At 43.5% G+C, this 24,768-nt stretch overlaps 1 protein-coding gene across 1 annotated transcript in view; it reads right to left on the bottom strand.

Moving 5' to 3' along the window:
- The window catches only part of tenm2 (teneurin transmembrane protein 2), a 112,046-nt gene that overhangs the window by 57,614 nt on the left and 29,664 nt on the right, over positions 1–24,768 (bottom strand). The window contains exon 2 of the mRNA XM_039622778.1: positions 6,494–6,700. Within this exon, the coding sequence (XP_039478712.1) occupies positions 6,494–6,700 (207 nt within the window). The remainder of the gene's footprint in view (positions 1–6,493; positions 6,701–24,768) is intronic.

Below are 24,768 nucleotides of genomic sequence, written 5' to 3' on the forward strand. Positions count from 1 at the left end.
ACAGCGTGCGAGAGGAAGGGAGAAGTGTGGATGTGCTGAACTCTCCTGTCTGCTCTTCCGCTTTGATATTTGCCTGTTCACGTGTGTGTGTGTGTGTGTGTGTGTGTGTGTGTGTGTGTGTGTGGCGGAGGGAGGGGGGTGACGACTTTTGACAGATAGAAACAAAATCAGAAGGCGAATGCATTTTGCATCTACATCATGCAAATGCATCCTCCTTTGTTCTCCTGGATGGGTGTTTAAGGGGAACCCGGCTTGCTTGCAACTCCCGCTGTAATGACAACCAGTTTGCGAGGTGACCTGATTCCTCTGCGATACCGCGGGGACGCAGGTGTCACCGCCGTGGCTGGAGAACAGATGCTCGTGAAAGGAGAGAAGGGACGAGAAGGGGGAAGGAGACTGGGGGAAAAAAGATGGGGCCTGACCTCTGCTACACAGGAGAGACGCTAAACATCTGTTTGTGCGTGCAAAGATGCTCTTGGGAGAAACAGATACACATGCGTGCATGCAATCACCCGCATACATGCAGCCACAACACCGCCCGAAAGGCCATCCTTCTCTATCATAAACTCTGCATGTAAATTGATATTAAAGCATGCGGTGGGGTTTATTTCTTGTACTTCCCTCCTCCTCCTCCTTCCTATACTGCCCCATTTCTTGCTAAGGATTGTTTCTCTCTCTTTCATCTTCCTTTTATTTGCATTTTCCTTGTGTCCCTTTGCTGAAATGTAAAGCACTTTAAGATAAACCTTGTTTGTTAAAAGCACTTTATAAATAAAATTAACTAGACTTCCCCTCCCTGCAATGTCCCTATAAATGTGAAATAACTTGTACTGCGCCCTATCTGCATAAATACTTTTATATAGTGTACGCATATCAACGAAAGCACACACACATTTAAAAAAAACCAAAAAAACCAAAAGCCGTATACTAGGGGGGGCACGCATGCAGGCATGGACACAGTCCCAGCGATGCAAAAAATACAACTAGGCAACCCCACGCTCACTAGACCAGCCTGCTGTCTCCCATGTTTAAATCTGCGTACAAAAATGCATGCCTTATGCTTTTGTTCACTTTCCCTCCCATAAATATTGAACAGATTTTTCATTCAAATTTGGATGAATAATATATGGCACACCTTGTATGGAAGAGGAATACTTTTTTTTTCCCAGCCCTACTTTTCCCACAAACTGCTGTAGCCTGGGTACGTGAATGTGGTAAAATCTTCTGTGTGTATGTGTGTGTGTGCAGACACACTCCAACCACTGGAGAGGGTGTTCTTCAAATATCCAGCCACTAAATTATGTTGCGCAGGTTTCGAGTCACGCTCTGTTCTGTCTGCAGAAACTTGCATCCACCACTTTTTGTAATAAGTGCATTTTGCTTTGCAGACTCAAAGCAAAAGAGAAAAAAAAAATGCTAATCCTGTTATCTATCATTCAGCAGCAAATTCAATTGCACGTCTCCAGATAATGTCAGAAAAATGTAAATTCGGAGAAAAGTACTGCCTGTAATTCTATGCATTAACTCTCTTCATAGCCTACTGGGACCGCCGCGACTGTCATGTTCTGTCGGGCTAACCGAACTGAATTGTTACATGATAGAATGCGATTGTTCCTTTTATTCTTCGCTGAATCAATATTTGCTGAATAAAGTGGATAACGACTCATTACTAATGCTCTGCTTGTGTTGTTGTAGAATGTGCTGCAGTGAAAAAAAAGAACAACTTTTTTAAAGAAAGCACTATTCTTCCAAAAAGTCCCTCAACCTTTGGTAGAAGTTCAAGAAAGAAAGAAAGAAAGAAAAAAAAACAGAAAAGAGAAGAAAAATCTCTCTAGACGTGCTACAAAATATTTATGATCAGAGACAAATTGCTTTCTTTTTTCTGCTACAGCACAGGAGATTGATGTCAAAGAAATTTGTTCTCATGCAGACTTCAAATCCATAAAAAAAACAACCCAAAAAAACAACCCTTAGAGCTCACTGGAGAAAACACAAACATATTGAGAAGTGGGGTCTGCCGGAGGAGCGAGGCCGAGGTACAAGGCTGTTTTTTTCATACATGCAGAGAACCGAAGAAAACATTTGCGTTTCTGTTTTGGCCACAAATACACAAACGCGAGTAGCCACTGGAACAGAGGCGGCGTGCAGGAATGAGGAATCTTGAGCTAAATGGTTCTAATAAATTAAGATAGGGGACTTAGTCAGATAAAGTGTGTGGTTTCCAAACTACAACCCGCAGGTAGGCTAATAGGAACAACCGTTTTACTAGGAACCCGGTCTGATAAAAGACCAAACATGCGAAAAAGGAAATGGAGCAATTAGTGAGCAGCCAAGCAGATCACATTTTATTCCACTTTATCTTTTCCTCCTTTCTTTTCCCTCTCTTTCACTCGCCAGTGTGAGTAAACACAAAACATTTACTTGACAGCTCTTGGTTTTGTTTTGTTTTTTGTGGAGAAGCTCTGAGCCCCCTTCCGACTGCTGTCGAAGCCTGACCCAGTTTATTCTTGTCCAAGGTCCCCTGCGACCGGAGAGAGAGGGGGACTATAGCTGTAAGCTGGTGCGTTTGGCTCAGGCTAATCCCTGGAAGTTCATTATGCTCGCCAATTCAAAGCGGCCTCGTTCAGCAGAAAAGCATTAGCCTGTCTGCTAACCTGTAAAACACACTTCAGCCAGAGGAAGGGCCTCACCACATCATATTAATCTCACAGTGTGTGTGTTTGTGTGTGTGTGTGTGTGTGCGTGTGTGTGTGTGTGTGTGTGTGGCCAACTGGCAGCAAGAACCAACCAAGGCAGTTTGTTTTGCAGCCTTGGATGGGTAAACTGTTTATTGACATTTTCTGTGGTTAACAGAGAAAAGTCACGGGGCAGGATGTGTATCTGTGTGTGTGTGTGTGTCTGTGCGCAGGACAGAAATGCCCATTCAGCAGTTAAAAAGGGATCATTGCAGGGCTCAGCTCCCACCCCTCGCTCCCTATCGTCCCTCTATCCCTCTCACTCCCTCTGTCTACCCATCTCTTTATTTCACGCCCCATATCTCCACTGCTTCCACTTTCCTTTTTTTTTTCTTTTTTCTTTTTTTTAAACTGCCGCACCAACCTTCATTGTTTTTCATGCACCTTCCCTTCCAATCTAATTGCCATGCTCCCCGTGTTTTTAAGGGTGGTATATTCCCATGTGTTGCTGCTTCATGCGTCCTCTATCTGAGAATGTCACATGCTCCTCATTTGTCATTCTTCTCAGAGCTCTGAGGCTGAGCATGGAAGGAGAACTTGAGGTGAAACACACACACACACACACACACACACACACACACACACACACACACACACACACACACACACACACACACACACACACAGCCTGACAAAGGAGCTTATTTCTCACTAAGATTTTACTGTACACAATTGCACACACCACAACAAACACGTGCTGGCACAAAGAGGAGATAAAGTTAAAGACATACATTTATACACACATACATGCACACACACACACCGCCTCTGCCTTGGCTAGTCATCTCTGTCTAATTAGGAGGCAATAATCCGCTAGAGAAGAGTCATCAAATTCAGCCAAAAACAAACAGTCTATGAGCAGAAATGCATGCGTGCATTTTACCCTGCACCCACCCCCCCACCACACACACACACACACACACACCTATAAGTCCACACGCACACACACACACACACACACACACACACAAATACAAATGCACAAATTGTCCAACTGCTTTGCAAATGTCACCCTTACATAAGCACCATTAGGGAAGAATAACATTAGCGGAGAAGAAGGGAGTGTGTCTTTGTTGTGGCTTTGTTTCTGTAGATTTGTTTCAACAAAGCCATTAAACATTCATTGCTTCGGCAGTGACTTGAGGTGGCTTCCCTGGCAGCAGATAGCTAGCCACTTTAGAAGAGGATCGAGCTAAAAATAGCTTAGTGTTCCCCATGCATAATGAATGGCCAGAGACAGCGCTAACGCTAGCTCTTTCCAGGAGCGATCTGCTACGCTCCGTTTGGTCGTCTCAGCTCTCCCGTCGTTCCGAGGGAGCGTTCCCAGACAGGTGCTCCGAGCCAGACAGTATTCCCATATAAACATTCGCAGACCAATTCCCAGCCAATCCTCGGCAACAACGTTCCGTTCCCATTCACCTGTCACGCTTCACTAGGAACACAAGTCATGTCTGTCCACCTGTTAGCTTAGGTAATGGTGGACTACTTTAGAGGAGCACACACACACGCACACACACACACACAAATACGCACACACACGCAGCATGCAGTTTCCTGAGGATTATCTCGCTGTGGTCAGTTTCTGCCTGGCTTGGTAGGGCTCATTTCCTGCCCAGCATCGACTCTCTCCAGGACCACACCAAACACATATTCAGACAGGCATGCACTTTCACAGCACATGCATAAACAGTCGCCGGTTATAGGTGTTTTATTTGCTCGCAGCCATCGCTCGCCTCGCCTGCATGCCAGGGTATGTTTATGCAGTGCCAGACTGACACTCTGAACTCATTTAGGCCGATTTTAATGGATGCCCAAAGCCAAGGACTCTCTCTGCACACCATTAGATCGGCAGTCCTGGCTTGGAAAAGTGGCACTTTCATCCGAATGTTGTTGTTCTCCCATCCAAATATCTCCCTTTCACCCTCTAAGCTCTCATCAGTTTACCCTTTTTTAGCCCGTGTCTCTTTAACTTTCTACGTGCCTTCGTCTCTGTCTCCCTTTCACTCACTTCCCCACCACCCCCATCTATTTTTACTGGTGTGTTCTGGCTGCTTTCTTTTCTCTCTCCTTTTTTTTCATGCAAGATGTCTCATTAAACAACTTCAAGAAGTCAAAGTTTGGCTTTCTCTCTCTCTCTGCTCCCATTTGCCTCTTTGTGCCTCTTCTTCTTTTTTTTCTTCTTTCCCAGCTTCTCCGTCATTGTTTTCTTTCTTTGTCTCTCTTGCTCGCTGTCTGCGCGTACATGCTCAGCAGAGACTGAAAGAAGCCCCACAACAGAAAGTGTGGGTGTATACGAACAAGAATGAGAGAAAGAGAGAGTGCGCCTGCGAGCCTCACTCTCCCTCTTTGCCAGTGTCTGCCATTAGGGTGTCAGTGGCAGAGTGAATTTATTTGCTGTGCGGTTACTGGGCTAATGATTGATGTTGCCCCAGCAAACAGTAAACCAATTAGAAGGCTGATGTAACGTCATTTTAAAAGCCTCCTAATCACGTTGCTCTTGAACCTGGGACCCGGGCCTTCCCTAATGAAGATTTATACTGGATCAAAGGAGAGCCTAACGCCATTAACAATAGATTGTATTCCACCAAAAATCACATTAGGACTTCTCTGCCCACCCCTCTCCCTCCCATCAGGCCTTTGCTAAATATATCTACTGATTACAAGTGCAGATGCACAGAGGAATGGAGAAACAGGGGAAGAGCGGGAAAGGGAGGCATAGAGTTGCCCCACAGTAGCTAATTGTTGAGAATAAATGCGTATACTGATGAACAGCCTCATCACTGCAGACGTTTGCACGTGCATGTATACGCGCACATAGCGTAAGAGGAGAAAAATAGTTGTGAGGTGCTGATATAAGCACACGAGGCCTCTAACAGCCAACATGAAGGGCCCGGTGATGAAAGAGAAAGCTTAAAGCCGGGGAAACTAACTAGTTTGTCTTTGCTACGCTGATCCTCCTGCTGGCACTTAAAATTCATCATCCCCTTACCTTTCACTTTCCAGCGGATTATTAATGTCATATGGAAAATAACTACAAGCACACCTACTCAGTGGCAACCAAGCTGCACTCTGCAGAGTGTAGGGGGTTGCTTCCCCTTGCATCATTGTTTTTTTTTTTTTTTTGTTAAAGGTGGGAGGGTTACATTTAAAATGCAATCCATTAACGAATCAGCAATTGTCAGTCTAGGATTGTCACATGTGCCACAAAAAAATAAAGGAAGAGGGAGTTTTTTTATTAGTTCTTTTTATGCTTATGCAACAACTGATTCAAAAATCATAAACTGTTTTTTATTACAATCAGTGTCATCTAACGATTACCCGACGCTGTAATTGTTTGCTTTGAATTCATCCAAGAATGATCCAAATTAAAGGTTTTACGTCTTCCCGAGAAAACCATCTATTACTGGCCACAAATTCCACAAATTTTATTTATTTATTTTTTATGTTTTCTTATTATTTTAAAGCAATCACAGTAAAAACGTCCCCTCGGTTTGATTTCCAGCCCTGCAAACAAATGCTGACTTCAGTGGAATGCAGAGAAGCAGAAACAAATGGCCAGAGCCGGACAAGATGTGACATTAAATTAAAGCGCAGCATTGCTTGGCATTTTACTGAACGACTAAATCAGATCAGGAAATGGACACATGATGAGGTAATGCATCGACTCAGGTGATGGATGGCATATTGATGCAAACATTAAAACGAAAAAAAAAAGAGAAGAGAGAATGAAAGGATGGTTGAATGGAGCGCTCTCTTACCAGTGGACGAGGGCTGGGCCCGGAGCAAGTATGAATCCTCCGGGTGGGGCTCCAGGTGAGAGTGGGTGGAGTTTTTCTCCAGCAGGGGCACCTGGCATTCCCTGATCGGTGGAGACGGGCCAGGGGAGGGGTGGTGGGGGGCGGACGAGGAGGACGGGAGGGACGGAGGGAGCAGGGTGGAGGAAGAGGTTGGAGGGAGTGGACGACCTGGAGGATGGAGGGACAGAAAGAGAGGGGGGGCAGAGAAGGACGGAGGGGACGTTAGACAAAACAGATGGCATTGTCTGACAGTGATACAGGGGCCTGCTCACAGAGGCAGCCTGAATGGGAGACGTGGATACTTTTAATGAGAAGATGCCACAATTTTTTTTAAGGGCCCTGTTCACTCAAATTACAGGTAACTTAATACCCCAAATTTTACGGTAACTGTATCTGAATTTTTTAAAAAGTTTTATTGGTATTATTGATTACTGGTTGGACAGAGCTAATGCAAATGTGTTTGTCTTTGTTGGGAAATAAAATAAAATTAAGATCAAAATGTCTCTGAATGAGAGATTTTATTTTTGTGCTTTACTTAATTTGAGCTAACCTTAACCTTTAAGGCTTAAAAATCTGCACACGGATAGAAACACCTGCTGCACGCACGTTGTACTCAACAAAGCTATCCGGTTAACCCCTAATTAAACTTGCTTCTTTGAGCATCCCCCTGATATTAACAATGTAGAACATGCTGGGTACAATCACAGAAGGCTGAGACACAGAGAACGATCAGCGCAGATTTCCTAAGTGCATTAATGAGTACAAAAAAGTTTCCTCTCAAGTCATGACAATTTTAGTGCCGTTTTCTCATTTTTTTTAAACGAAATATTGATATAAGTGGTTTAAAGCCATTCACAGTACTATACACACATGCACACACACGTATATACATACATGTTTTTTCATACACATGCCAAAAATGACACAGGATGCTATCTACTCCTGTAAACACATAAAAAATGACCAAATGAAGCAACAGGTGCATACTGAATTGACCAACGGTGCGATTTATAAGCTTCGTTTATTTCGTCATTAAAAGATTCCTGATTCAAAACCAATGGTAGAAGACTTCTGCTAGGACCTACATCCATGATGCGATTGTCCTCTACATGGGTAAGACAAAAGAAAGTTAACAGCCAAGTCTTTAAATAGTAGGAGCCATGGGATGCGTGGACACAATCAGGCTGTCCCGTACACCAGAGAGAGAAGAGTGGGATGGAGAGAATTCACTCTACTCTCCAAAGGTTTGGAATCAAGGACAAAGACAAATCTAATAAATTCTATTTAGAGACGGCTCAAAATATAGAATAATTATGTCTGCCATATTTGCAGCTCAATCAATCAACAATATGATAAGAATGAGGCCACTGAGTCCAGTCAATCCGCAGAAGGACTCAGGTTATTATAACTACTAATTAGATAGTCGACCGAAGACTTTTTAACACAATCGTTTATTTTCTCCTCCTTCAAAGTAAAATCCCTTGTTAGCCAGCCATGTTTTTTTTTTCTTCTTTACAATAACAAATTAGCCATTTTTTCTCCCCCAAAGTTTAAGTGTGTGGGGGAAGCGGTCTAGTTCATCTCCAGTTCTGCAAACTTCATCTATTTGTTCGTTTGTCGCCAAAGACTTCACCGGAAAAATCGAAAACACAGCCTTTCAGTCTCCTTTCTCTTTCTTTTCACACAGAACAAAAACAGTCAGCAACATAGCAGGAGAAAGACAGAAAAGCACTGAGACCTTGGAGAAAAAGAAAAGATAGCTGCACATTCATCATTGCACTATCTCCCCCCCCTTTCTTTTTTTCCCCTTACTGGCGCTCCTTCAGAATACAGATGTGGTGTGATTGTAATTTGACAGCATTCATCTTCCCATCACAGAGCATTGACAGGAATCAAAAACTGCAAAGGGCATGATAGATCGGGGGGGCATGGTGGGCTTTTTTTTCAGTGACAATGCAATTTTGCTCGCCTCAGGGGGGAAACGGCACCTGGGCGAGGGAGGGGAGAAAGATCAATGCAGACATCACTTAAGAAACAAAGCGGTTGGACATATTTGTTGGCTAACGCGCCCTTCTATGCGGCATCAAAATGAAACGCATTAATCATGGTAAATACACCTTTGACTCCAGGTGTTGTCGCGGCTTTTGCAGAGATTTATTTGATAGAAACAGAGACAGACTGATGCCTCCATCCTGCTGTCCAAACTGCTCCAGCTCAGAGCTTTGCGTCATGGAAACCAGAGCTAGGATCGATCCACAGCCCCACGTTAACTACACCCCAGAGACATGCTAGCCTTGTCTTCTGTTTAGGTATGTGTGTGTGTCTGTGTGTGTGTGTGTGTGTGTACGGTCAATCTCATCAGAGCAAACAGAGAAAAATGGATAAACAATGGCAAAGCAAACACTGTGGCCGACAGGAGGGAAAAGGGGACGGACAGAGAGGGACAGGCAGAGACTGATGGAGAGAAGGGGATGCAGGTGGGGGGAGACAGTGAGGTTACAGGGTTAACCGGGGAAATCAAGACTAGGAGAGACAGACAGAGAGAGAGAGAGAGAGAGAGAGAGGTATGGAGGGGGTTTGGGGGACAGTCAAGAAGCTATGAGCTGACAAAACTTATTGCCAATAAAAAGGAAAAAAATGCGAGGAAGAAAGCAATAGAGGAAGGGAATTAGGAGGGGAAGAGGCAATAAGAGGGGACTGAGCAAGATGGAGGACAGGAACAAAACGAATAAAGAGGTAAAGGGGGAATAAGCCACCGATACGAGCAAAAAAAAAAAAAAGGCCCAATGATCTACATGAAGTGACTCTTTAAAGATTGATGAGAGGGGACCTAGTGATTTGCATATTTCACATGGCCTACAATGAGGCTACTGGTGACCACTGGCAATAAAAAATGGCCGTGCATGTGTTGCAGCACACCTTGAGAAGAAGAAACATGCATGTTTTTATCGTGGGTCCACACAGCTGTGTCTGTGTGTGTGAGAGCCCGTGCACATGCTGTTATTAATATTCTAAATGACTTTAATCACAAAAAAAGGAAAAATTGCACTAGTTGGCCAAAAGCAATTAAGGGAACTTTAATCTCCTTAGCAATTATGCTGTGGGGCATCCTTAACTCAGTCATTTCTGCCCGCTACATTTCTAGAAAGGTCAGTGGAAATTGCTTTGTGTTATTAGAACAAAGACTTGGCAATGAGCTCACGTGGTTCTCCTGACGATTTGTTCATTGCCATCCTTCAGCCGCCTCCCTGGCCATCTGTATACATCTCTCAGTCCTCCTCTCCCTGTGCCCGTCTCTCACTCACTTTGAATCTACAGCTCTCTCGCGCAAGTGTTGATTAGTGTGAAAAAGAAGCGTATCATGGGGGAGAATCTAGGCAATCCTAAGACTGTAGCAGTGTATTAGAAGTATTAGCAGTGTCCCTTGATGATTTGTGTACAATGTAAAACACAAGACACACATGCGTGCACATGCACACAGTCGTCATTAGTTTGTTCCGCGGGCACCAGGCTTTGAGTTGCTTGTATGAGTCATACAAGTGTATAAGCTTTGCCTGTTGCTGAGCTACTGCATGTGAATGAGCGAATGAGTTTTGCATCGTCTATTGTTTCTCCGTGAAGCCATTCCTTACTCTGCAACAGCATTATACATCAGGCATAATTCTGCTAGTTGGCTGCTCAATGATTTCCCTTCCCTTCTCTTCCCTGTCCTTGCCTTCCTTTCCGTCCCTCCCTCCCTCCTGCCTCAATCCGTCCATCCGTCCACCCATCTGGCTGAGGTGAGGAGCGGTAGGCCGAGGGAGAGGAGAGCAGAGTGGAGCGAAGGATGGAGCGACAGCTGGAGCCCAGTCAGACAAGGAGAGACAAATTACCCCTCTAACGAGAGCCATTCATCATCTCTTCATCTCTCCCTTCATTCATCCCTCTCTTCCTCCACACCTCAACGTGCGGCGCGGCGCACCTGAAAAGCGCGCCGATCTGCCACACAACTTCACACTTGACGATGTTTCTCATTTAGTTGCTACTCGAGCGCGGAAAAGTCAATCAGCACGTGCTCCTAAAAAGATGACGAGGGGTAAAAAAAAAAAAGTAGAAATAACGAAAAGAAAAGAGCGGGGGGAAAACAACAAGATGAGTGAAATGATTGAATGAGCTATGCGCCGGGAAAGAGGGAGGAAAAAGAAGCGACACACCCATGCTGGCACATGCAGAGACTCATTACCATGGCTGCTGTCAGCACAGATGTTGGACTGAGGGGGTGCTGTCAGTCAGTGTGTGCCTAACTATGCACATATATGTGTGTGCGCGCGTACGATAGTGCCTGACAGTGATCTGAGGGCTATTTAGACAGCTGTTGACACAATGGGCCCTTTTCTCTATTTATCCATACAGTTCAGTCTATCTCCTCCATCTCATCTCTTCCTGTTCCTCCCCTCTCTTCCTATTTCTCAAGTTCTCGCCTCCTATTTCCTCTTATTCATTGCTTCTTAATATTACACATTTGCTTGACTTGCAAGACGCACACCTGTTGTTGTTGTGAGCAACAACTGGATGTGGAAGTCTATCCAGGAACGGCCTACTTTATGCGTCCTCCCACATCCACCCCCTCTATTCTTTCCTTTCGTAATCAGCGCCATTGCCGAAAATGAGTGATAAAATGAGTAAAGTGGGAAGGGAGAGATGAGAAGATGATTCAACAGACGTGTTTTAATTAATAAAGTTGGGCTTTCATTGCCTAAAGAGATGATTGTATCACTGGCTCCCTCTTTGATGTGTAACAGAGTGTCTGGGTTTTTCTCTGCCCTAGAGCTCTCCTCTGCTTGTGCTACGCTTCTTTCTTTCATCTCGCCAGCATCACTTTGTCGCTTCGCAAGTGTAGGGGCCGTCTTCCCAAACACGCAGATCCTCCATGGACACACAAACAGCCCGGGGCTGTGGCTGAAGATGTCTTTCAGTAGGGGAAGAGTGTGCTATCCAGACTTCAGGGCATGACTCAGAGCCTTCTTCTGGTTTAATCCGAGTACATCGGTCCAAGTTCTCATAGTTTCTCTCAAAAATATCAGATGTTTTTCAAATTGAAGGTTCTGAGAAAAAAAATTATTTAATTTTCTGTTCTGTCTCCGTTTTTCTGCTCCCATGCACAGAAAAAAATATTTATTCCGGACCACACATTCAAACTGTAAAGATCTGAATTAACTTTGAGCTGGATGCTAATCATCACTATTAATGAAATCAAATAACATTTGAGTTTGCAGGTTCTCAAGCATTTCTAAGAATCTTTAATTTAAATAGAGCTTAAACTGAGCTTATCCATTAATGTTAGCTACTTGTTTTAACAGCTTTTTGTTCACTCTCAATCAGCAACCACCAATTTCTCACTAGTCTGTTTTTCTGCTCCCATTCAAACATGAAGTATTTATTCTGCAGTCACTAAGGACCAAATGTTCAAACTGTAAATATCTGAGCCAACTTTGAGCTGGATGTCATTCAACATGATTAATTAAATCAATAAGAATTAACTCGCTTACTCAAAAACGATTTAAATAAGCGAGTTCTCAGTGTAGGCTTAAAAAAAGTCACGTGTTAATGTCATCTAGATTTTAAAAAAAAAAGTTCATTCTCATTGAGCAACAGGTAGTGTTGAAATATTTCAGTGAACTGAAAATAAAGTACTCCACAGTACTTCTATGTACCACTTGGAAAGTAGCTTCAAATTACTGGTTTGCATTACATTATGCACTCATTGCTTTAGAGAACAAAGCTTCTACACTTTTACACAATAATTGTTTCTACCAGTCTTTACAATTTTTTTTAAATAACTAAACATTTCGCAAAAATTTGTATTACTGACTTCATAAGCCTGTGACTGAGTGTCACCATTGTGACTATTGACTCGACAAAAATGGAATATTGATTGAAAAATACTCAGTAACTTGATGCAACACAACCAGCACAAGGAGGCTTGTGAACATGAATTAGTGAATTTGTAAAGAGCCTAACTCCACCTTCCAATTCCAAGCTACCATGGTGTTGGAGCTAAGAATATAACAAATACAACCAGTTAGCAACCAGTTGTGTTAAATCCTGTATTACAAAGACGTCTGACAGATGAGTACATCGGGTTGATTGCAGCGTGTTGGTAGTGCCTTTGCATTCATAAAATAGATGGCAATTATTTGCAGACCTTGGCCGATCTGGGTGATCACATTCACTGTGAGTCAAATCACACACAGAAGTCACCCAAAGGTTATTCAACCTCCAAGTAACCAGCTGGTTGCTGCAACTACTTGTATTTGGTCTCAGACAGAAAAAAATATTCAATGCAATCAAAGGGCAACCACCGATTTTTACTTAAGACTAATCCAGAAACTAATAAAAACTAAACAGAAATGAGCAAACTCAGTCCAGTTAAGAAGTGAAACTACACACAATTCGAAACAAAAATTAAAAACGGAATACAAAATTAAATTGAGTGGAAAATACAAACCTAAATGACACATTTCTCATCTGGCCAGATATGCTGTCTAAAACTTGAACGCTGTGAAAATTACAGCCAGCCTCACAGAAGCAGCACAAAAGGAATGAATGAAACTGGATTATTTGAAAGGGAAAAAAAGGGGATATGTATGCAGGGAGATGAAAAGTTAAAGGCAGAAATCCTCAAAAGACCTTTACCTTGTTCCATCTTTTCAATCACAAATCAAAAACCACCTCTACAGAAGATGGCTCTGAGGTCACTCAGAAGTAATAGGTTCTGATGATTAGTGGCCTCTTAACAATATCCTTTGGCCTTCATACAATGTGAAGTGCACTGGGATAATGGAAACCAATTACAAACTAATGTCAACAGAACTTTGAAAAGAAAGGCAAGGAGATGATGAATTGAATAACAGTGTTGATGGTCTCATCAAGGACTATTCTACGAAGGAACAGAGACAGACACAGACCTCAAAAGTCTTTGTGTGTCGTACTTGACCACCGCAACATGGTACTGACTGATTGAGCTTTGCTGTGCTTTAAAACCTATAAAAATACAAAAACCTATATTCACCTAAACAAAGTGCCAAGATAGTGGACAGGATGGAGAACCGAAGATGAACTGCACAATGCTCCCAGGGGATTAAACAGAAAGGAGCATTGTATAGATCAAAAAGGTGGAGGCCAGAGTCGACAGCTTTTACAGCAAGCCTGACCACAAATGCACGTGGATACATTTGCATGCACACAGTCGTATAGTATGCTACAGTGTGCTGCAGGAAAACAAATGATGCAGGCCATGAATTCTAACAAAATACTTCCCAGCTTATTCCAGCGTCTGCTTCAGGAGGTCCTTTCTCACTCCTGTCAAGAAACATTTTTTTGTTTTTATATTTTACCAGGGATACGAGAGCAGACCCAGCTTGACACAAAACAATACACTCGACCTTTAGCCCCAGCAGCACAAATGCAGTCGAGCATCTTTCAGTGTCTGCTAATTGAAACATGCCTCCCTGTTGCGGAAATGTGCAAGAGTGTCGTGTGTGTGTGTGTCTGTGGCTATACATAGCATTAGGATGCTACACCACAGTCATGCTGTCCACTGTCAGAGATGTCCACTGTGTAACTTGGGGCAACCACGCAGGCTGCATTACCATATAAATTACATCCATGTTGCTGCTCCTGCTGCGGATTGATGGTATTGTTATGGATTCTACGCATTGGAGCCTCATTGAAAACAATCAAAATAAATAGCCTCCTCCTCCCACATCAATGCAAACACACGCACAGATGCATGAGCAAGCGCACTTCACCACAGCTGCACATGCACAAACACAATATACTTGCATGGGAAGCACAAAAAATACGCCCAGACCTTCAACCTAAGGTGAAAAGCTATAGATAGCTATCCTCTCAGCTTTCCATTAACTCTGAACATGCTCAGTAATTGCTGAAAGGAGCAGATCTGCACAGGGCGACATTTCTGTGCAGAAAAGTCGGTTTGCTGGTGTGTGTGTGCGTGTGAATCGTTTGCAAGAACCCGTATCAATACATCACTTTTGTACTGCTGCTGTGCTCACTAAGCAACCCATTGCCTATTAATGAATCAATCTGATCCAAGCAGAAAAAGTGGACATGTCAGGGAAGAGTACACAATAAATTATTAATCAGCAAAATCACCAAAAATTATGCATACGGCATATATTAAATCTTGTATTTATACAGTTCTAATTTGCAGCAACAGTTATCTCAAGGCACTTTCACTGTAATGTAAAGAGCTGTCAATATTAAAGGAGAGAAACCCAACAATTTGCTGTGACAGTTGAAAGAAAAAAAACTCAATTTCAATAGGAAGAAACTTCGCTCAAATCCAGGCTCGGGGAGGTCAGCCATCTGCCTCAAGCAGTCGGGGTGATGTGAGGGAAGTGCTGTTGCCATGGTGGGGGGGGGGGTGTGCTTGGTCTGCAACAATGTTTAGGTGGGTGGTATGTGTGAAAGGAACATCCACATGGATGCCAGGACAGAAAGTTTGCCATTAATGTTGCATTGCATTACAGCAGAATGATCAATGTCATTCCCTAAACGTGCCAGCAGTTTTAACATCGTGCCTGATCCGTGCAGATATATGAACAGAGTAACAAGAACCACACAAAACACATCTCAATATGACACTGAATAAAAGCCGGCGTTTAAAAATGCCACCCAATTATTTTGAGTTTCATTCCTATTATAAAACGAAGACAAGTGAAACAAATATTACATCTGAATAATAGAAAAAGCACTTTTTCTGTATTAAATCCAAAAGATTTCATGGCACCAGCAAAGCTGCTTCCATGTTTTCGCACTTGAGAGAAGGGCCGAGAGTCACATATGGACAAAGTCTTTGATTACCGGAGATAGCACTTGGTCTTGGCACTTAGTGTAGCCACTGACAAAAACAACAGAAACCTGCCTGCAGCTTTGGACATTAAATTTATATTCTATCTGGAAGTCCAATATCTGTGTTTGTTATTTCCACTGGAGAAAGCTTTTAGATGCTGCAGTAGAAAAATCAGTGGGGTGAAAACCTGGGCAGACAGAGCTTTCCCTCCAATCTTCCATGCTGCTGAATCACTCGCAGAAGGGTTTAGTGGCGTGAGGAAAAAATGTGAACCTGGTACAAGCTAGGGACATGAATTAGGAGGAGAAGCAGAAATTAAATTCAACATGTCCATGTGCTTGCCATGCAAAAAAAGGAGAAAAAAGGCAAGTTACAGTTAATTTAATGTAATTAGCTGTAATTAATGTTTACTAAAAGATAAAAATTGGACAGTTTCACTGTTCTGATAAAGATCAAGGTAAGAAAGAAGCTTCACCAAAAAGAAGAAGAAGAAAAAAATTCACTGCTCAAAACATTCTCACTAATAAGCACTTAAATGTGAGTCACCCAAGCTTGAATTAAATGTTTACACCATTTCCAGACAGCCTAAATTTCCACACAGCTAATAATTAGGTCTTCTTCTGTGGTGGATAGAGAATGTGCTTATTTTTATTAATTACATGAGGCCAGTGCGAAAAATAAACTCAAATCCTGCATTACCCACAATCATCCGAAATTAATACTACACTCATTAAAAATCAAGTGTTCGTGGAATGGATCATAAAAAAAAAGCAAATAAAGACAAGTGCACAAATAATACAAAAACACACATTCAGATACACACCATACACGGTTATAGTAACACATGAGCAGGTAACTGCACAAATACCTATTCAGCACAGCTCTACAAATCAGCCATTTTGGTGTGGTTGCTATGACGAGCTAAATCTTTAAAGAGCACAAAAAGGACAGAAAGATGCAGAAAAACAGAGCAGAACAATTAAAGAGCAGAAAAAGAATCCAAAAGAAGAACAAAAAAAGAGAGCAAGAGCCAGGGGAGAAAGAGGAGATGGAAAGCCATCCGTTTGGCGCACGCTAGTTTGCGACCTTGTGCAATCGGAGATAACGTGTTTAACTGGAAAGTCGTGAATCAACTCAATTTCAATCACACTCTTTTGTTTGAGTTGTTACATTATTTGATGTATGCGTGTGAGACAGTGGGCTTGTGAGGCTGAGTCAGCAGTGTCTCCTTTGACGATAAAGCACTAACTCACACTAACACACACACGCAGTCCCCAGAACCCTCTACGTTGGGATCAGCCAAAAGAGGGATGATGTATTTAGAGCCAGTGGATAATGGCTGTACTGTGGCCTGTTGCTGAGAGAAACCTCTCCTCTCTTTGATGTTCTGCAGTCTCTATTTATAGTAACAAGAGAAAAAAGGACTGAGAGAGCTGGAAAACACATAGGCCACATTTTGTTCTCACTAACTAGCTTACTGTTGAGCATTGTGCTCTCTCTGAGCAGGCGGTAGTGTCTCAACACTCCTGGCAGAATTTACAGAGCCGCTGGCACCTCGGTTTAGACACATCCTGCACCTCGGAGCAGTGAAGTTATTTATCAGACAGATACAGCATTGCAGAATTTGCAGTTTGCTAGTGCTGCTGCAAATTCTGGTATCGATCTGATACCAAGTAAATTCAAGGCCAGTATTGCCGATATCAATACCGATGATATGACTCATCGTAAATTTCCAAATTAGGAACACATTTTAATGACCACTAAATCACTGTGATTTTTACCTACCACAATAATTAGTCAACACAACAACAAGAAATTCCTTTAAGCTTTTCATGTATTTGAAGACGTAGAATGTAAGTGTGCCTGTGTCTGTTTAAATGTGCCATAGGCTATACATAAAATAGACATTTTCAAATAAATAAATAAATTACACAACTCAGTGGGCGACATAGCTAACTTAGAGGACAGAAAGTATCGATCCTGTTGCGCTAGTATCGATCTGATACCGATACTATCAATATTTGGATTGATCTGCCTGCTTCTACTGTGTGCATTTTTAAGGAGTGAGGCGTAACAGATGGAGGCGTGGATTTTACAGCGGCTCTGAAGGTTCACTGTTCACTTGTTTTTTGGATACTGTGTCTCCTGTGAAACTTTTAGCATGACCACAGTTTCCATCAAAAAGCGGGCTCAATTACTTCATCCGTTTAACCTTTACGTACATTTCTATAAATAGGTCATTATTACAATTTTACCATAATAGACACCCAATTTATTCTCCCTGTTTGAGTTTCATTAAGAAGCTCAGTTAATGGAACTGACATTTTGGATATTACAAAAATATTATTTTGGGTGGATCTCTGACAAATCCTACTGCCCCTTTTGAAATCATCATCACTTGCAGGATGTGCTTAGGAGGCGAGCGTTATCACTGATTGCATTATTAGCAGCTGCCTTAGTAAATCAGATGTTAATTACATGCAGATTGCGAGCTCAAACGGAATAAAAGGTGCAACTTGCTGTCCCACACTCTGCTGCGGCTCTCTCTCTATATCTGGGCCTTCTGCTAGTAAATGGTATTATTCTGTCTCCTTATATATGTAGTGTGTATGTATCTACCCTTCTTTCCTACATGATCATGCAATAGTCATACAGCCTTACAATTAGCACAGCTTGCATCAGCTGACATCAGCTGACTCAGAGGAATATGGAAGTCCCTATGCTAATGGACTTGACATGCAGTTGTGCATCTAGGTGTACGCCTGAGTGTGTATTTCGGAGCGCTTGTTTGTGGTCCCCTTTTGCACAAACACTCTCTTGCAAATGTGATGCAACTCCCCAAGGCACAACCTGCAAGCCCTTTCAGCTCACAAACAGTCATGCCCAGCCAAGCAGAGGCAAAAAGCCTTTAGTAGGCACTCTAGGAGACGCACAACAGCCGCACGCTCCACATTAGACTATTAGGCTCACCTCTCATTGTGAACTAGAGACCTCAGAGACAAATAATAAATGCTAATCTTTATAGGACGAAGCCAAGTCAGTCAGTTTAAGCTGAGAGCGTTGAATGAGATTTTTAATTACTGCATGACCTGGGGTATATTAGCGCATATTAATGAGGATCATTAACCTAGAGGTAACTAAGACCCCTCCTCCTTAACTACAACTGATAGCACCTCTGCTGTGTGCTAAACTATCAGTGTGTGCGTGTGCGTGCATTTAAAAAAAAAAGAAAGAAAAAACGTTTCACAGATGGCTTATTCCATCCCAACTGCTTGTCCTTGGTGAAAATAAATAACTACAGTGAATCTCCTTTTACAGTTGAGGAATTATACCGCTGAAAGTGTGAAAAAAGGCTGGGAAAAAAACAAAACAAGAACAGAATACAAAACCTTGGCCTGTAACTTAAATGTTGTTGTGCCCATTTGCTGCAGCACAAGGATGGGGGCAGGGAGTGTCATCGTTTTTATATAGCCTTTGACCAAAAAAGAAAAAAAGAAAAATTCAATGGGCAACAAGTAGGAGCAGCAGAGAGCAAAAAAAGAAAGACGAAGAGAAAGGAAGACCAATTTCAATTGACATATGCAAAGGTCAAGGTAATTTCAATGGATAAAGAAGAGGACAAACAGGGGGGAAAAAGAGAAACTTTCCTAGTATCTCTCTTGAACTACGAGAGGTTGAGGCGGAACAGAGGAGGTCTTATTTTCCACCCCCTGCAGAGGAGTAAATGTCAGGGCTGATACTGACGTCACCCACCCATCGTTTCTATAACGCCTCCCCCTCTCCCCCGCCCCGGCCCTTTTCTCCAACCACATGTGTCAGCTTCAGTCTTGTAGTGCCATTACACCGCAGTCTCAGTGGTATAGAGGCAGACGCTTTTATCTCATAAGAGGGCAGACCAGCCGTATTTGGCTTGTAACATTTGCTAAGCACACACACACACACATTCACCAACTCATTCATGCAAAGACGCCTAATGCGCACACACGCACGCAGACACCCATTCATGCGCGTGCACACTCTAACACTGTCCATTCCTCTCCACTCTCACTGCCTCAGCAGTTTATCCTTTCATCTTTACATAACTGTGAGGTCCCTCGGTGACCTGCTCTAAAAGTAGTTCTTCCACAGAAGACACATGCAACAATCCGCAGTGCAGGGAGGGACCCATCCACCCGAGGCTCGTTTCCCCAACTCTAAATCTCCCTCATTTCTCCACTCAAGCCAGTGCACCAACTGGAAGAAAATACCAATAAGATAATGAGCAGAGGGGCCAGTGTGAGGGGAGTTAGCTGCGCTGGTGCACACACACACACACACACACACACACACACACACACACACACACACACACACACACACACACACACACACACACACGTACACACAGATTTATATATGAAATATAGGGCAATGCAGCAGAGGGAACAGGACTCCTTTGTGCAGGAAACCCAAAGGAAGAACAAGGCCTGTGTCGTTGAGTGTTCTGGGTGGTTACATACGTGCACAATGGAGCCAATCACTTGAGCTGGAGCCAGTATGGAATAATGGGAAATAAAACTGTTCTCCAGTAGCCATTTTCATTATGTAAACTCATGGTAAATGTAATATGGTTGAATGCTGCATTTGCACAGTTTTGCACAGTTTGAGTTTAGACCATGGCAAGTTGGGCTGTGGTTCGTTTTATGTAACTGTGCATCTGAATGTGTGCACCAGCCGGTGTGTGTGTGCATCTTCCTTCAGTACACCATGCATTAATTGCCATTCCCAGTGGTCGTCAAGAGAGCGCAGGACTCCTGGGGGACATCTCCACCTTCATTAGACTCTACTGATCATCACACTGCGGTACCAAGAGAGGGCCTGTTCCTCTCTTTCATCACTCCTTCACTTCACGACTCCCTTGCCTCACGATTTTTATATGTAGCATTCTTTCTCAACCAGACCCTGCAGTGTCGTTTTCTTTAAATATTATCTTCATGGCATTTCTGAGTTTATTAAGCTGGCGCAGACAGAAAAAAGGAAGGAGATGCGAGAAGGAGCCTGTGAGAAAGTTCTAGCCGAGCTGGACTTGAATGCGGTTGCTCCGTGCTCGCCCCTAAACTGCCGTACAACTGTGCATCTTTCTCCCTCAATTTGCAATGGCTTATGATTTCACCGTCTCCCCTCTCATCCTTCAATATTTCTGTCACCCCACTCGCGCCCCCTCCCCTCAAACCACCACCCCACTCCCTCCCTCCCTCGCGCTTCCTCTCCGCCCTCATCTCACACGTTCTTTTGCATTTTCATTCCCATCAGCCTTCCTTTCGTCATTATCTCTCAGTTAATACTTCTTACTGTCTCGAATCCCGGTGCAAGTGGTTCTTACCCCCAGGGGGTAAGTTCGCTCGCACTCCACAGACCCCTACAGACATGTAATGCCCCCCCTCCTGCTCCCCACCAACTCATCCCTCCGCTCTCTCCTCCCCTCCCTCCTTCTCTCTCTCTCCCCTCCTTTCTCCGCAGTGGATGAGAGACGCCAGCTGGAGGAAACAGAGAGAAATGGGCCCAATTACAGCATTGGGAACTGAAAGTTGGCTAATTAACTCTAATTCGTTAACAAACTGGTTTTTCACCAAGAATCATCTCTCTCTGTCACATGGCATACGCATGCATGAGAATCTGCATTTGCATGCGCTGCCAAAGAAAAGAAGAGAGGCCGAACAGACACCCATCCCCATCTACACGATTGCAGGTACACACGCACACAAATACAGCAAAAAGAAAAAAACCCGCACTCCCTTCCCATTTCCACACAAACACACAAACACACACACACACACACACACACACACACACACACACACACACACACACACACACACACACACACACACACACACACAGAAGCTCACATGCCCACACAAGTGTGCGCGGATCCACTTGCTCAGCTGTATTTACTGCAAGGGCAATATGTTGATTACGTTAGAGTGGCTGATTATTGCACAGTGACAGTAAAGGAAACAAATGTCTTTCATAGGCAGGCATCTATCTCTGCGAGAGGGCTTCTAGCTATAGACTATAGCAGCAAATGACTGCGCTGTACCCAGCTATGACAGACAAAAGAAGGAGTGCAGGAAGAGGAGGAGGGGGGGTAAAAAGAAGAGAGTGATTGCACGAATGATGTGCGGGAAGAACAAACCCCCTCCCAAAAAAACGAGGAGCCCCAGATGGAGACGCAAAAACAGATGAAATTAAAAAAGCGAATGGATGGAGAGATGAGATGAGACAGCGCTAGGAGATGGGTGAGGAGCGATACTCTGGATTTTGCACGGAACAAGTGAAGCAGTTTTCCTCTGCACTGGGATAATGGTGGTTAGAGGAGAGAACAATAGGTTTATCTAGTGCAAAGATGCTATCTGGGGTGAAGCACAAACATCACACGACCTCACACACGTACACACTGTAGGATGTTTCATTACTTGTGCATTACAGACAGTATAGGGAATTATAGTGTTGGTAGCACTTGAACAATAAGCTTGTCAGTGTAGAGTTATCAGAACAGGTGTCCAATGGGTACAACTTGTCTGAACACACACACACACGGTCACACACACACTTGCAGTATATATGAGTATGAAGTTTGAAAGCATCTCTTAAAGCCATTGTTAGTAAATCAGGATATCCTCTCATCCCACTTGATGAGTCGTGAAATCCTCCTGGATTACCAGATACGATAACCAGCTTCTCACATATGTGTGTGATAATACACGTATGTACATAGAGAGCAGACACACAGACACACGCATGCAGTCTACACTACAGAACAGATGGTTTTGGATGGGAAATGTCACTTCTCAGTTCTTGCTACGCCTTTACTTTCATTCCGCCCGTCTTGCTTCTCCCTCCTTTACCAACTCTCACTCTTTCCCAGTAAATTTCTGCTCCCTGCCTTCCTCTCCAACTCTATACCTTCTTCATTGATTCCGTTGCAATGAGATTGATAGTTACTCCTCTCCCTCTCGCTCGCTCTGTTTCCCTGATCCACCTCTTTTTCCTTTTTTCACTTGCTTCATCTCTGTCCCTCTCTCACACCTCATTAGTAATGCTAATACCCCAAGTAATAGAAGACACCATTCAATGTATTTGTGTGAGTGTGTGTTTGTGTGTGTGTGTGTGTGTGAGAGAGGGACTGTGTCTGGGAAGGGGAGATGAGTTTCCCCCTCTGATCCCATTTCTCCGTCTCCGGCCTTGCTTTCCTTCTCGCCGGGGAGAAAATCCGATGGAAATGCAATCACAATCAGTTAGGGTCCAGACAAGAACGGACACACACGCGCACGCATGCGCACGTGCACGCACGCATGAGCACACACAAACACACACTCTGCTCCAGTACCGCAAGGGAGCCATGCAGAAAATTGTTTTGGACATGGTGATGAGGAGAGGGGGGTCGGGGTGTGGTGAAGGGGGGACTTTTTAATTTACATTTTTAATGTAAAATATCATTCAAAGAGGGAAAGTTAGGCATCTCATTATGCTGCTTCTTTATTACACGCGAGGCACATCAGTCTCAGGGTGCTGTGTCCTGGGAAATGTGCACGCTCGCACATGCATAAACACAGGCGTGAACAACCTGCGGAGCCCTCCGGCCGTAATCAGCGCGTAAGAAATGAGGCTCATCCTCCGACACAATAAATCTGGAATAACCTATTCTGTCTTCCAGAAATCATCAATCACAAATAATCTATATCTTTGGATTTCCCTTCTTAACTCAAATCTGTTGGGGAGGGGAAAACTTCGAACAGTAGGAAAACTTTAAACTCCTGCCCCGTTAGTCTTAATTATGAGTAATCTATTTGATGGTCTGGATCAGGAATTTAGCTGTGCATCAAGATCCACGGCGACGATCGCAAAATAACCACCTAAAATTTTTGTTTTTTGTCACCTGCTTTTCGAAAGGTAATGACCAAAAACATATAGGGACCATTAACTGATTACTTGCGTATATAAAATGCTGACTTGTGTGTGTTTGGCACAGATAAACCTCAGCATTTTGAATATCTATACTTTGCATTTTCTATGTCATCGTGTAGCCAGCGGTTAAGAGAAGAATGAGATATGATTGCTATTTTGCACTGAGATGAATCACTTTTTTTTTCCCGAAGATAGAGGTGTCTTTCTCTCGAGTACAGATGCTTGCCCTGTGTGTTTGTTCTACACAGTCTGTTGATTTCCACAACAGCACAAATACTATGAATGGCTCACAGAGGGAAATCATTATCTCTGTCTTTCTAAGCTCTCGCTCTGCTCAATCAAATGAGGCACTTTGCGCCTTCAGCTTTGCACCGCCTCTGAGGTCAGAGCCAGTGATGTCAAGCCAAAATGAGACTGTGTGGCCCTCATAGGCCCCGAGGACCCCCCGTGGCTGCCTGTGTCATAAGCGATCAGTGCCAGACCATCAGTCGGATGTACTGGCTGAGGATCAACCACTTGCAGGAGCAATAGTGGTGAAGCCTCTAATGGCATGGGCGCATGTCTACGCCTTTAAATATAGAGATCTGTGTATAAAAGCTTTGATTTATACGACATACCATCCAGAACCCTTAGGGAAGCATCTGAGATTCATTTTCTAGCTAGACAGTGACCCCAAACATACAGCTAGAGCCATAATGAACTATCTTCAGCAACAAGAAGAAAGAGTTCTACAACAGATGGTACGCCTCCCCCCCCCTCCAAGTGAGCCCTCATATCAGTATCATGGAGTCAGTCTGGGACACAATAATTCCACACAAGAACAGTGGCAAGTTGTCCAAGATGCTTGGAACAAGCCTCATGCCAAGAAAAAAAAACTCAGCGCAAGTGTAGCTAGTACAATTGGTGCCGTCTTAACCCTATGAGACCTGACGTGTTGTCGCAGACACAGCCAAGCAAGCTGTCTTCTTATTACCGGAACTCATCGGAACAGTTTGAACTATCAGAATAATTCAAACTGGATTCAGCACAACTGGAGCATAAACATGCGCTATCAACATCTGCTTAGCTTTGTGTGGAAATTTAAATCACGTCAGCAGTGATTTAAATCTCCTCCACACACCAGCGCGAGTTGACACACAGTCGATAAGCTATCCATCTAATGGGCGAGTCTGACTGATAGCGATTTGTATAAACAATGCCGTCCATCTATTAAAACTTGACCTCCCCCCACCCTCCCACCCCTAACACGCCGTAATTCAAATTCCACACCTGTTTGCTTATCGCACTGAATAGCAGTTTTAAAGCAGCGGGGCTTCACGCCGACGCTCCGATAATCATCCCGCAAAGACCTCCTTGTCAAAAAAAGTGTAGTTTCACAAACTAATGCAAATACACAGTCGGAACGTGAACCTGACACTGCCCTTCCTCTATT

Source organism: Oreochromis aureus, linkage group 2 (assembly GCF_013358895.1).
Source record: "Oreochromis aureus strain Israel breed Guangdong linkage group 2, ZZ_aureus, whole genome shotgun sequence".
Classification (NCBI taxonomy): Eukaryota; Metazoa; Chordata; class Actinopteri; order Cichliformes; family Cichlidae; genus Oreochromis; species Oreochromis aureus.